Source organism: Anthonomus grandis, chromosome 19 (genome assembly GCF_022605725.1).
Source record: "Anthonomus grandis grandis chromosome 19, icAntGran1.3, whole genome shotgun sequence".
Taxonomy (NCBI): domain Eukaryota; kingdom Metazoa; phylum Arthropoda; class Insecta; order Coleoptera; family Curculionidae; genus Anthonomus; species Anthonomus grandis.
Window position 1 is genome coordinate 7,631,191 of NC_065564.1, and position 12,870 is coordinate 7,644,060.

The window sequence follows — 12,870 nt, forward strand, 5'->3', positions numbered from 1 at the left end:
GTCTCTGTAATTTTTATGAGAAATTATTAGTTTTTGAGAAATTGCTCAAAATGATGTCAGACAGTTGGAAAACAAATTGTTCTCTAACAAAATTTGTTGTAACTTTGTTACTATCTTAGTTAGGGAGGTGATTTAAATGGTGCTGAATTGAAAAAGATTAAAGGTTCATTTAATGTCTCTATACATTTTTTAAGAAATTATTACTTTTTGAGAAATTGACCAAAATGGTGTCGGACAGTTGGAAAAAAAATTGTTCTTTAACAAAATTGGCTGTAACTTTTTTATTATATTAGTTAAACAGGTAATTTAAATGGAGCTAGATTGAGCAAGGTTAAAGGTTCATTTAATGTCTCTATAAATTTTTTGAAAAATTATTAGTTTTTGAAAAATTTCCCAAAATGGTGCTGGACAGTTGGAAAAAAAATTGTTCTCTAACAAAATTGTCTGTAACTTTTTTATTATGTTAATTAGTGTGATCATTTAAATAGTGCTGCATTTAAAGTATTTTTTTTTTACCTAAAAATACCCAGAGGTTACCAGTTTAAGCAAATATTTACCTGCAGTAGTCACACAAACACGACAAAATCCCCAATTGTTCTCTCAAACAATCGATAAATATTGGCAAATTCCGATAAACCGATAAAACACTTGAACTTTAAAGCACATTTGGGTTAATTAAAAATTAAGGTGACTTACTATGATAGCCACGAAGGCCACATACAGGATCACCTTGATGAATCCCATCACCAGCTCGGTGTAAAGCAGGAAAACCGCCTTGTTATCCCAGGGGGTCTCACTGTTCAAATCCACCGAATGTAGCGCATATTTGATCGCTATATTCAGCACCACAGTGAGTAAAACCGCGTATTCGAAGCCGAATACCAACTGCACTGAGGCACCCTGAAAAACAATTTTTTTTAAATAAAAAATCCACTTTTTTCTCTAAAAACTACCTTTGTCACAGTCGAACTATAGGCGTGACTGATAAAGTAGAAATCCAACCCTGCAAGGAGCAACAGTAAACTGAGCACCCTAAAGTGGAACAGCCAACTAATGACCGGACTCCTTTCCATCTGAAAAACGTCCGATTTTCAATTGTGTCCTCACTATTTCATTAAGAAAACTTACATAATCCACCCTGTCCTCCGCTAACCAGTGGAAGGATTTTAAAAATAGCAAAAGGGTGAAAAGGGCCACGAATTTCGGGGTGAAATCGTCCCGAAATACCGTGAAAGCCAAACAGGTCTCGGTGATGGCGTACCAGGATCTCTCCATTAAATGCTGCAATTGAATAGGGGGTTAACGGTTAGTTTTGTGGAAGGAATTTGCCTTTAAGATTCTTTAAAATGTTATTTTTTTTTAGCATTAAAAGTTGTCCTGTAAATGCACGTTTTTTAAGTGAAATTGGAAAAAAAAATTGATCGAAAGTTGAGTATAAAAAAATCCAAAATTGGCCAAAATTTTGACTTTTTTTTTTAAGTAGGTCCTTGAAACTTTCCAGATTATTATAATTAATGATTTCCTTACTGGCAGTTTTTAAATCAACTCTCTAAGTTTAATAGAACAGAAATTGTCCCCCAAAAGCAAAGTGTATTGCATGAAAAAATCCAAAATTGCCCGAAATGTTGACTTTTTTTTAGAGTAGGTCCTTGAAACTTTCCAGATTATTACAATTAATGGTTTCCTTCCTAGTAGTTTTTAAATCAACTCTCTAAGTATAATAGAACAGAAATTGTCCCCCAAAAGCAAAGTGTTTCCCATGAAAAAATCCAAAATTGCCCAAAATTTTGACTTTTTTATGCAGTAGGTCCTTGAAACTTTCCAGATTATTACAATTAATGGTTTCCTTCCTAGTAGTTTTTAAATCAACTCTCTAAGTGTAATAGAACAGAAATTGTCCCCCAAAAGCAAAGTGTTTTGCATGAAAAAATCCAAAATTGGCCATACTTTTGACTTTTTTATGGAGTAGGTCTTTGAAACTTTCCAGGTTATTATAATTAATCGTATCCTTACTGTTAGTTTTTAAATCAACTTTCTAAGTATAATAGAACAGAAATTGTCCCGCAAAAGCAGTGTTTTGCATGAAAAAATCCAAAATTGCCCAAAATTTTGACTTTTTTTTAGAGTAGATCCTTGAAACTCTCTAGAGTATTATAATTAATGGTTTCCTTACTGGTAGTTTTTAAATCAACCCTCTAAGTATAATAGAGCAGAAATTGTCCCCCAAAAGCAAAGTGCTTTGCATGAAAAAATCCAAAATTGTCCAAAATTTTGACTTTTTTTTAGAGTAGGCCCTTGAAACTTTCCAGATTATTATAATTAATGGTTTCCTTACTGGTAGTTTTTAAATCAACTCTCTAAGTATAATAGAGCAGAAATTGTCCCCCAAAAGCAAAGTGTTTTTCATGAAAAAATCCAAAATTGGCCAAAATTTTGACTTTTATTTAAAGTAGGTCCTTGAAACTTTCCAGATTATTATAATTAATGGTTTTCTTACTGGTAGTTTTTAAATCAACTCTCTAAGTATAATAGAACAGAAATTGTCCCCCAAAAGCAAAGTGTTTCACATGAAAAAATCCAAAATTGCCCAAAATTTTGACTTTTTTATGGAGTAGGTCCTTGAAACTTCCCAGATTATTATAATTAATGGTTTCCTTACCGGTAGTTTTTAAATCAACTCTCTAAGTATAATAGAACAGAAATTGTCCCCCAAAAGCTAAGTGTTTTGCATGAAAAAATCCAAAATTGGCCAAAATTTTGACTTTTTTTTGGAGCAGGTCCTTGAAACTTTCCAGATTATTATATTTAATGGTTTCCTTACTGGTAGTTTTTAAATCAACTCTCTAAGTATAATAGAACAGAAATTGTCCCCCAAAAGCAAAGTGTTTCACATGAAAAAATCCAAAATTGACCAAAATTTTGACTTTTTTTTAGAGTAGGTCCTTGAAACTTTCCAGATTAATATAATTAATGGTTTCCTTACTGGTAGTTTTTAAATCAACTCTCTAGGTATAATAGAACAGAAATTGTCCGCCAAAAGCAAAGTGTTTCGCATGAAAAAATCCAAAATTGGCCAAAATTTTGACTTTTTTTTGGACCAGGTCCTTGAAACTTTCCAGATTATTATAATTAATTTTTTCCTTACTGGTAGTTTTTAAATCAACTCTCTAAGTATAATAGAGCAGAAATTGTCCGCCAAAAGCAAAGTGTTTCGCATGAAAAAATCCAAAATTGGCCAAAATTTTGACTTTTTTTTGGAGCAGGTCCTTGAAACTTTCCAGATTATTATATTTAATGGTTTCCTTACTGGTAGTTTTTAAATCAACTCTCTAAGTATAATAGAACAGAAATTGTCCCCCAAAAGCAAAGTGTTTCACATGAAAAAATCCAAAATTGACCAAAATTTTGACTTTTTTTTAGAGTAGGTCCTTGAAACTTTCCAGATTAATATAATTAATGGTTTCCTTACTGGTAGTTTTTAAATCAACTCTCTAGGTATAATAGAACAGAAATTGTCCCCCAAAAGCAAAGTGTTTCACATGAAAAAATCCAAAATTGCCCAAAATTTTGACTTTTTTATGGAGTAGGTCCTTGAAACTTCCCAGATTATTATAATTAATGGTTTCCTTACCGGTAGTTTTTAAATCAACTCTCTAAGTATAATAGAACAGAAATTGTCCCCCAAAAGCTAAGTGTTTTGCATGAAAAAATCCAAAATTGGCCAAAATTTTGACTTTTTTTTGGACCAGGTCCTTGAAACTTTCCAGATTATTATAATTAATTTTTTCCTTACTGGTAGTTTTTAAATCAACTCTCTAAGTATAATAGAGCAGAAATTGTCCGCCAAAAGCAAAGTGTTTCTCATGAAAAAATCCAAAATTGGCCAAAATTTTGACTTTTTTTTAGAGTAGGTCCTTGAAAATTTCCAGATTATTATAATTAATGGTGTCCTTACTGTTGGTTTTTAAATCAACTCTCTAAGTATAATAGAACAGAAATTGTCCCCCAAAAGCAAAGTGTTTCACATGAAAAAATCCAAAATTGACCAAAATTTTGACTTTTTTTTAAAGTGGGTCCTTGAAACTTTCCAGATTATTATAATTAATGGTTTCCTTACTGGTAGTTTTTAAATCAACTCTCTAAGTATAATAGAACAGAAATTGTCCCCCAAAAGCAAAGTGTTTTGCATCAAAAAAACCAAAATCGCCCAAAATTTTGACTTTTTTTTAGAGTGGGTCTTTGAAACTTTCCAGATTATTATAATTAATGGTTTCCTTACCGGTAGTTTTTAAATCAACTCTCTAAGTATAATAGAACAGAAATTGTCCCCCAAAAGCAAAGTGTTTTGCATCAAAAAAACCAAAATCGCCCAAAATTTTGACTTTTTTTTAGAGTGGGTCTTTGAAACTTTCCAGATTATTATAATTAATGGTTTCCTTACCGGTAGTTTTTAAATCAACTCTCTAAGTACAGTAGAACAGAAATTGTCCCCCAAAAGCAAAGTGTTTTGCATGTAAAAATCCAAAATTGCCCAAAATTTTGATTTTTTTTTGGAGTAGATCGTTGAAACTTTCCAGTTTGTTATAATTATTGATTTCCTTACTGGTAGTTTTTAAATCAACTCTCTAAGTATAATAGAACAGAAATTGTCCCCCAAAAGCAAAGTGTTTCGCATGAAAAAATCCAAAATTGCCCAAAATTCTGACTTTTTTTTGGAGTAGGTCCTTGAAACTTTCCAGATTATTATAATTAACGGTTTTCTTACTGGTAGTTTTTAAATCAACTCTCTAAGTATAATAGAACAGAAATTGTCCCCCAAAAGCAAAGTGTTTTGCATGAAAAAATCCAAAATTGGCCAAAATTTTGACTTTTTTTTAGAGTAGGTCTTTGAAACTTTCCAGATTATTATAGTTAATGGTTTCCTTACTGGTAGTTTTTAAATCAACTCTCTAAGTATAATAGAACAGAAATTGTCCCCCAAAAGCAAAGTGTTTCGCATGAAAAAATCCAAAATTGCCCAAAATTCTGACTTTTTTTTGGAGTAGGTCCTTGAAACTTTCCAGATTATTATAATTAACGGTTTTCTTACTGGTAGTTTTTAAATCAACTCTCTAAGTATAATAGAGCAGAAATTGTCCGCCAAAAGCAAAGTGTTTTGCATGAAAAAATTCAAAATTGGCCAAAATTTTGACTTTTTTTTGGAGCAGGTCCTTGAAACTTTCCAGATTATTATATTTAATGGTTTCCTTATTGGTAGTTTTTAAATCAACTCTCTAAGTATCATAGAACAGAAATTGTCCCCCAAAAGCAAAGTGTTTCACATGAAAAAATCCAAAAATCCCCAAAATTTTGACTTTTTTTTGAAGCAGGTCCTTGAAACTCTTCAGACTATTATAATTAATGGTTTCCTTACTGGTAGTTTTTAAATCAACTCTCTAAGTATAATAGAACAGAAATTGTCCCCCAAAAGCAAAGTGTTTCACATGAAAAAATCCAAAATTGACCAAAATTTTGACTTTTTTTTAGAGAAGGCCCTTGAAACTTTCCAGATTAATATAATTAATGGTTTCCTTACTGGTAGTTTTTAAATCAACTCTCTAAGTATAATAGAACAGAAATTGTCCGCCAAAAGCAAAGTGTTTTGCATGAAAAAATCCAAAATTGGCCAAAATTTTGACTTTTTTTTGAAGCAGGTCCTTGAAACTTTTCAGATTAATATAATTAATGGTTTCCTTACTGGTAGTTGTTAAATCAACTCTCTAAGTACAGTAGAACAGAAATTGTCCTCCAAAAGCAAAGTGTTTTGCATGAAAAAATCCAAAATTGGTCAAAATTTTGACTTTTTTTTGGAGTAGGTCCTTGAAACTTTCCAGATTATTATAATTAATGGTTTCCTTACTGGTAGTTTTTAAATCAACTCTTTAAGTATAATAGAACAGAAATTGTCCCTCAAAAGCAAAGTGTTTTGCATTAAAAAATCCAAAATTGCCCAAAATTCTGACTTTTTTTTTGGGTAGGTCCTTGAAACTTTCCAGATTATTATAATTAATGGTTTCCTTACTGGTAGTTTTTAAATCAACTCTCTAAGTATAATAGAACAGAAATTGTCCCCCAAAAGCAAAGTGTTTCGCATGAAAAAATCCAAAATTGGTCAAAATTTTGACTTTTTTTTGGAGTAGGTCCTTGAAACTTTCCAGATTATTATAATTAATGGTTTCCTTACTGGTAGTTTTTAAATCAACTCTCTAAGTATAATAGAACAGAAATTGTCCCCCAAAAGCAAAGTGTTTCGCATGAAAAAATCCAAAATTGGTCAAAATTTTGACTTTTTTTTGGAGTAGGTCCTTGAAACTTTCCAGATTATTATAATTAATGGTTTCCTTACTGGTAGTTTTTAAATCAACTCTCTAAGTATAATAGAACAGAAATTGTCCCCCAAAAGCAAAGTGTTTCACATGAAAAAATCCAAAATTGGCCAAAATTTTGACTTTTTTATGCAGTAGGTCCTTGAAACTTTCCAGATTATTATAATTAATGGTTTCCTTACTGGTAGTTTTTAAATCAACTCTCTAAGTATAATAGAACAGAAATTGTCCCCCAAAAGCAAAGTGTTTCACATGAAAAAATCCAAAATTGGCCAAAATTTTGACTTTTTTTTAGAGTAGGTCCTTGAAACTTTCCAGATTATTATAATTAATGGTTTCCTTACTGTTAGTTTTTAAATCAACTCTCTAAGTATAATAGAACAGAAATTGTCCCCCAAAAGCAAAGTGTTTCGCATGAAAAATTCAAAATTGCCCAATATTTTGACTTTTTTATGCAGTAGGTCCTTGAAACTTTCCAGAATATTATAATTAATGATTTCCTTACTGGTAGTTTTTAAATCAACTCTCTAAGTATAATAGAACAGAAATTGTCCCCCAAAAGCAAAGTGTTTTGCATGAAAAAATCCAAAATTGCCCAATATTTTGACTTTTTTATGCAGTAGGTCCTTGAAACTTTCCAGAATATTATAATTAATGATTTCCTTACTGGTAGTTTTTAAATCAACTCTCTAAGTATAATAGAACAGAAATTGTCCCCCAAAAGCAAAGTGTTTTGCATGAAAAAATCCAAAATTGCCCAATATTTTGACTTTTTTATGCAGTAGGTCCTTGAAACTTTCCAGAATATTATAATTAATGATTTCCTTACTGGTAGTTTTTAAATCAACTCTCTAAGTATAATAGAACAGAAATTGTCCCCCAAAAGCAAAGTGTTTCGCATGAAAAATTCAAAATTGCCCAAAATTTTGACTTTCTTTTGGAGCAGGTCCTTGAAACTTTCCAGATTATTATAATTAATGGTTTCCTTACCGTTAGTTTTTAAATCAACTCTCTAAGTATAATAGAACAGAAATTGTCCCCCAAAAGCAAAGTGTTTTGCATGAAAAAATCCAAAATTGGTCAAAATTTTGACTTTTTTTTGGAGTAGGTCCTTGAAACTTTCCAGATTATTATAATTAATGGTTTCCTTACTGGTAGTTTTTAAATCAACTCTCTAAGTATAATAAAACAGAAATTGTCCCCCAAAAGCAAAGTGTTTCACATGAAAAAATCCAAAATTGGCCAAAATTTTGACTTTTTTTTAGAGTAGGTCCTTGAAACTTTCCAGATTATTATAATTAATGGTTTCCTTACTGTTAGTTTTTAAATCAACTCTCTAAGTATAATAGAACAGAAATTGTCCCCCAAAAGCAAAGTGTTTCACATGAAAAAATCCAAAACTGGCCAAAATTTTGACTTTTTTTTAGAGTAGGTCCTTGAAACTTTCCAGATTATTATAATCAATGGTTTCCTTACTGGTAGTTTTTAAATCAACTCTCTAAGTATAATAGAACAGAAATTGTCCTTCAAAAGCAAAGTGTTTCACATGAAAAAATCCAAAATTGCCCAAAATTTTGACTTTTTTTTAAAAGTAGGTCCTTGAAACTTTCCAGATTACTATAATTAATGGTTTCCTTACTGGTAGTTTTTAAATCAACTCTCTAAGTATAATAGAACAGAAATTGTCCTTCAAAAGCAGTGTTTCACATGAAAAAATCCAAAATTGCCCAAAATGTTGACTTTTTTATAGAGTAGGTCCTTCAAACTTTCCAGATTATTATAATTAATGGTTTCCTTACTGTTAGTTTTTAAATTAACTGTCTAAGTACAATAGAACAGAAATGGTCCCCCAAAAGCAAAGTGTTTCACATGAAAAAATCCAAAATTGCCCAAAATTTTGACTTTTTTAAGGAGTAGGTCCTTGAAACTTTCCAGATTATTAAACTTAATGGTTTCCTTACTGGTAGTTTTTAAATCAACTCTCTAAGTATAATAGAACAAAAATTGTCCCTTAAAAGCAAAGTGTTTCTTTCGCATGATAAAAACCAAAATTGCCCAAAATTTTGACTTTTTTTTAGAGTAGGTTCTTAAAATTTTCCAGATTATTATAATTAATGGTTTCCTTACTGGTAGTTTTTAAATCAACTCTTTAAGTATAACAGAACAGAAATTGTCCTTCAAAAGCAAAGTGTTTCACATGAAAAAATCCAAAATTGCCCAAAATTTTGACTTTTTTTTGGAGTAGGTCCTTGAAACTTTCCAGATTATTAAAATTAATGGTTTCCTTACTGGTAGTTTTTAAATCAACTCTCTAAGTATATTAGAACAGAAATTGTCCCCAAAAGCAAAGTGTTTCACATGAAAAAATCCAAAACTGGCCAAAATTTTGACTTTTTTTTAGAGTAGGTCCTTGAAACTTTCCAGATTACTATAATTAATGGTTTCCTTACTGGTAGTTTTTAAATCAACTCTCTAAGTATAATAGAACAGAAATTGTCCTTCAAAAGCAAAGTGTTACACATAATAAAATCCAAAATTGGCCAAAATTTTGACTTTTTTTTTGGGTAGGTCCTTGAAACTTTCCAGATTATTATAATTAATGGTTTCCTTACTGGTAGTTTTTAAATCAACTCTTTAAGTATAATAGAACAGAAATTGTCCCTCAAAAGCAAAGTGTTTTGCATTAAAAAATCCAAAATTGCCCAAAATTCTGACTTTTTTTTTGGGTAGGTCCTTGAAACTTTCCAGATTATTATAATTAATGGTTTCCTTACTGGTAGTTTTTAAATCAACTCTCTAAGTACAGTAGAACAGAAATTGTCCCCCAAAAGCAAAGTGTTACACATAATAAAATCCAAAATTGGCCAAAATTTTGACTTTTTTTTTGGGTAGGTCCTTGAAACTTTTCAGATTATTATAATTAATGGTTTCCTTACTGGTAGTTTTTAAATCAACTCTCTAAGTATAATAGAACAGAAATTGTTCCCTAAAAGCAAACCCCATTTAATATCGTTAAAGATCAAATTAACATACAAAACTAAGTTTGGGAATATCAGATTATCCATGAATTTATTAAAAATGGGTATATAGTCCATACCCAAATATGTTTCTTTAGAAATAATGCAAGTATCTTTTTGGTCCAGCAAAATTTGTATTTTGCCAACACTCACCGAGTTCTAAAACTGAAAAGAAGGTTCTTGATTTTGTGCCCAAAAGTAATGTTTCTGAGAAAAAATAGGCAAAAATATATGCTTTTTATCTTAGTTTATTCCTGAAATTTTGCACTCTACAATAATGAACTGAATTTGATTGATATAAGTTATTTGTCAACGGCATTTATAGTAAGCCCTTATTAATTCATTTAATTTATCTTTAAGTCTTAGAGAGTTCTCTAGTTTTCAATAGAATTCATTTATTATTCCCATATTTTATTCTCGGGATAGTCATGATGTTTCACAAGTAAATTGATGCTGTTCATACTGACTTATCGAAGGAATTCGACAGAGTTAGTGACATGAATTACTTATTGCAAAATAGAATCATCTCATGTTTGCTGACTCATCTTGTCACTTCATTAAATTTTCTTTAAACTAAAATAGTTAACTTTAAATGGTTTAAAACATAATATAAGAAAATCTAGTGTTTGAGATAGTGATACTAATGTATGCTTTATATAAAGCAAAATGTAGGTGGAAATGTTAAGATCAAAGCAGAAAGTTTCCTAAAGATGTAAAATCAGGCTCACAGGCTTTTAACTGACAATTGTTAATTTAACACTTTTCTTAAAAACATTGACCCATTAACATGATCCATGTATCATGAGTGTGACTGGTTTATTTCTCTATTAGAGGGAGAGAAGGAGAACAAAAACAACAACAATTACGTTTATTAAAGACTAATAATGACTTAACCCTTGAACTGTACACATATAAGGGTTTAATAAGAGGTCTTATATTTCAATATACTGTGGTGCTATAATAAAAAACTGACAAACAACTAAAAAGGCTTATACTGTACCTCAAACTCCGTAGTACGTAACTGTCCAAAGAATATCTTCCTCATGAGCTTCCCGAGTATCCAAACCCCTATGAAGGCCTGAATATATATAACCTACAATAATAATAGTGATTTCAGGGGAGAGCTTAAGTGAATTGGCTTTAAAAGGGCTGTAGGGCCCTTAGGCAAGTAAAACCTTAGTTTATCATTAAAAACTAGGGTACTTACTGCCATAGAAGGGTTGGATTTCGTAATATACACCACAGAGGGGTAGAACTGTTTCTTCTGGTAATAAGCGTTGGCCACGACCGTGGCGGTCAGCAAGAAGCTGACGAACGTTATCCCTAAAAACCGCATTTTCCCTTAATTTTATTTAATCGCTCGACAAACGACAACCATCTGGAATCGGCCGGATTTTCGAAAAAAACTCGAAAATTCGTTCACACTGACGAATATTTGTGTTGTTTTCTTGGCGAACGTCACATTCGACGACGCGGGTGGCGCCGCCCTGCCGGTCGAACCGGGAAATTTCGTCGTGGAGTGTTTTGATTGGTCCAGAGTTGACGTTTATGGATTTAAGGTCTTCAGGAGAGTAAAAGGTATTAGGAAATCACAGATATACAGGGTGAATCAGGTTTAAATGAAATATAAAAACTAATTAAATTTTCATCAATACACATTTTGTTCTAAATTAAAAATCCTTTGCATAGAGCCAATTTTCATGAAAATCGGTGGGAAATTGGGGAAGTTATTTCAGTTCTATTACTTAGACGCTGATATTTGTATGACACATTTTTCAAAAATTCTCTAACTTAATTTCAAATAACTCAAAAATTTTCCATTTTTTTAATATTTTTGTAGATACACTTTTTGTTCTAAATTTAAAATTCTTTTCATAGAGCCAACCTTCATGAAAATCGGTGAAAAATTAAGGAAATTATTCCACTTTTAGCACCTAGACACTCATTAGCTTAACACATTTTTCAAAATTCTTCTTTACTCCAAAATCTTTCAGTTTTTAGAAATTTTCGTAGATAAACTTTTGTTTCTAAATTAAACACCCTTTCCGTAGAGTTAATTTTCAGGAAAATCGGTGAAAAATTGGAGACATTATTCAGGTACTCTTAGATAAACTCACTAGTTTGACACATATTTCCCTTTTACTCTGGAGTTTTCCAGTTTTTCAACATTTTCATAGATACACTTTTTATTCTAAATTAAAAACCCTTTCCATAGAGGCAATTTTCATGAAAATCGGTGGGAAATTGGGGAAGTTATTTCAGTTCTATTCCTTAGACACTGATATTAATATGAAACATTTTTCAAAAATTCTCTAACTTAATTTCAAATAACTTAAAAATTTTCCATTTTTTCAATATTTTTGTAGATACACTTTTTGTTCTAAATTCAAAATTCTTTTCATAGAGCCAACCTTCATGAAAATCGGTGAAAAATTAAGGGAATTATTCCACTTTTAGCACCTAGACACTCATTAGCTTAACACATTTTTAAAAATTCCTTTTTACGCCAAAATCTTTCAGTTTTTAGAAATTTTCGTAGATAAACTTTTTTTTTATATTAAACACCCTTTCCGTAGTGTTAATTTTCAGGAAAATCGGTGAAAAATTGGGGACATTATTCAGGTTCTCTTAGATAAACTCACTAGTTTGACACATATTTCCCTTTTACTCGGGAGTTTTCCAGTTTTTCAAAATTTTCATAGATACACTTTTTATTCTAAATTAAAAACCCTTTCCATAGAGGCAATTTTCATGAAAATCGGTGGGAAATTGGGAAAGTTATTTCAGTTCTATTCCTTAGACACTGATATTAATATGAAACATTTTTCAAAAATTCTCTAACTTAATTTCAAATAACTTTAAAATTTTCCATTTTTTCAATATTTTTGTAGATACACTTTTTGTTCTAAATTTAAAATTCTTTTCATAGAGCCAACCTTCATGAAAATCGGTGAAAAATTAAGGAAATTATTCCACTTTTAGCACCTAGACACTCATTAGCTTAACACATTTTTCAAAATTCCTCTTTACGCCAAAATCTTTTAGTTTTTAGAAATTTTCGTAGATACACTTTTTTTTCTAAATTGAACACCCTTTCCGTAGAGTTAATCTTCAGGAAAATCGGTGAAAAATTGGAGACATTATTCAGGTTCTCTTAGATAAACTCACTAGTTTGACACATATTTCCCTTTTACTCGGGAGTTTTCCAGTTTTTCAAAATTTTCATAGATACACTTTTTATTCTAAATTAAAAACCCTTTCCATAGAGGCAATTTTCATGAAAATCGGTGGGAAATTGGGGAAGTTATTTCAGTTCTATTCCTTAGACACTGATATTAATATGAAACATTTTTCAAAAATTCTCTAACTTAATTTCAAATAACTTTGAAATTTTCAATTTTTTCAATATTTTTGTAGATACACTTTTTGTTCTAAATTTAAAATTCTTTTCATAGAGCCAACCTTCATGAAAATCGGTGAAAAATTAG

The 12,870-nt window shown here is 30.7% G+C and overlaps 1 protein-coding gene across 1 annotated transcript in view; it reads right to left on the reverse strand.

Moving 5' to 3' along the window:
- Positions 1 to 10,854, reverse strand: part of LOC126747207 (E3 ubiquitin-protein ligase synoviolin) — a 40,292-nt gene extending 29,438 nt beyond the window's left edge. The window contains exons 1-5 of the mRNA XM_050455715.1: positions 10,590 to 10,854; positions 10,383 to 10,475; positions 1,129 to 1,281; positions 954 to 1,073; positions 697 to 900 (exon numbers count right to left, since the gene is read on the reverse strand). Of these exons, the coding sequence (XP_050311672.1) occupies positions 697 to 900; positions 954 to 1,073; positions 1,129 to 1,281; positions 10,383 to 10,475; positions 10,590 to 10,718 (699 nt within the window). The 5' untranslated portion in view covers positions 10,719 to 10,854. The remainder of the gene's footprint in view (positions 1 to 696; positions 901 to 953; positions 1,074 to 1,128; positions 1,282 to 10,382; positions 10,476 to 10,589) is intronic.
- Between the last annotated feature and the right edge of the window lie 2,016 nt (positions 10,855 to 12,870).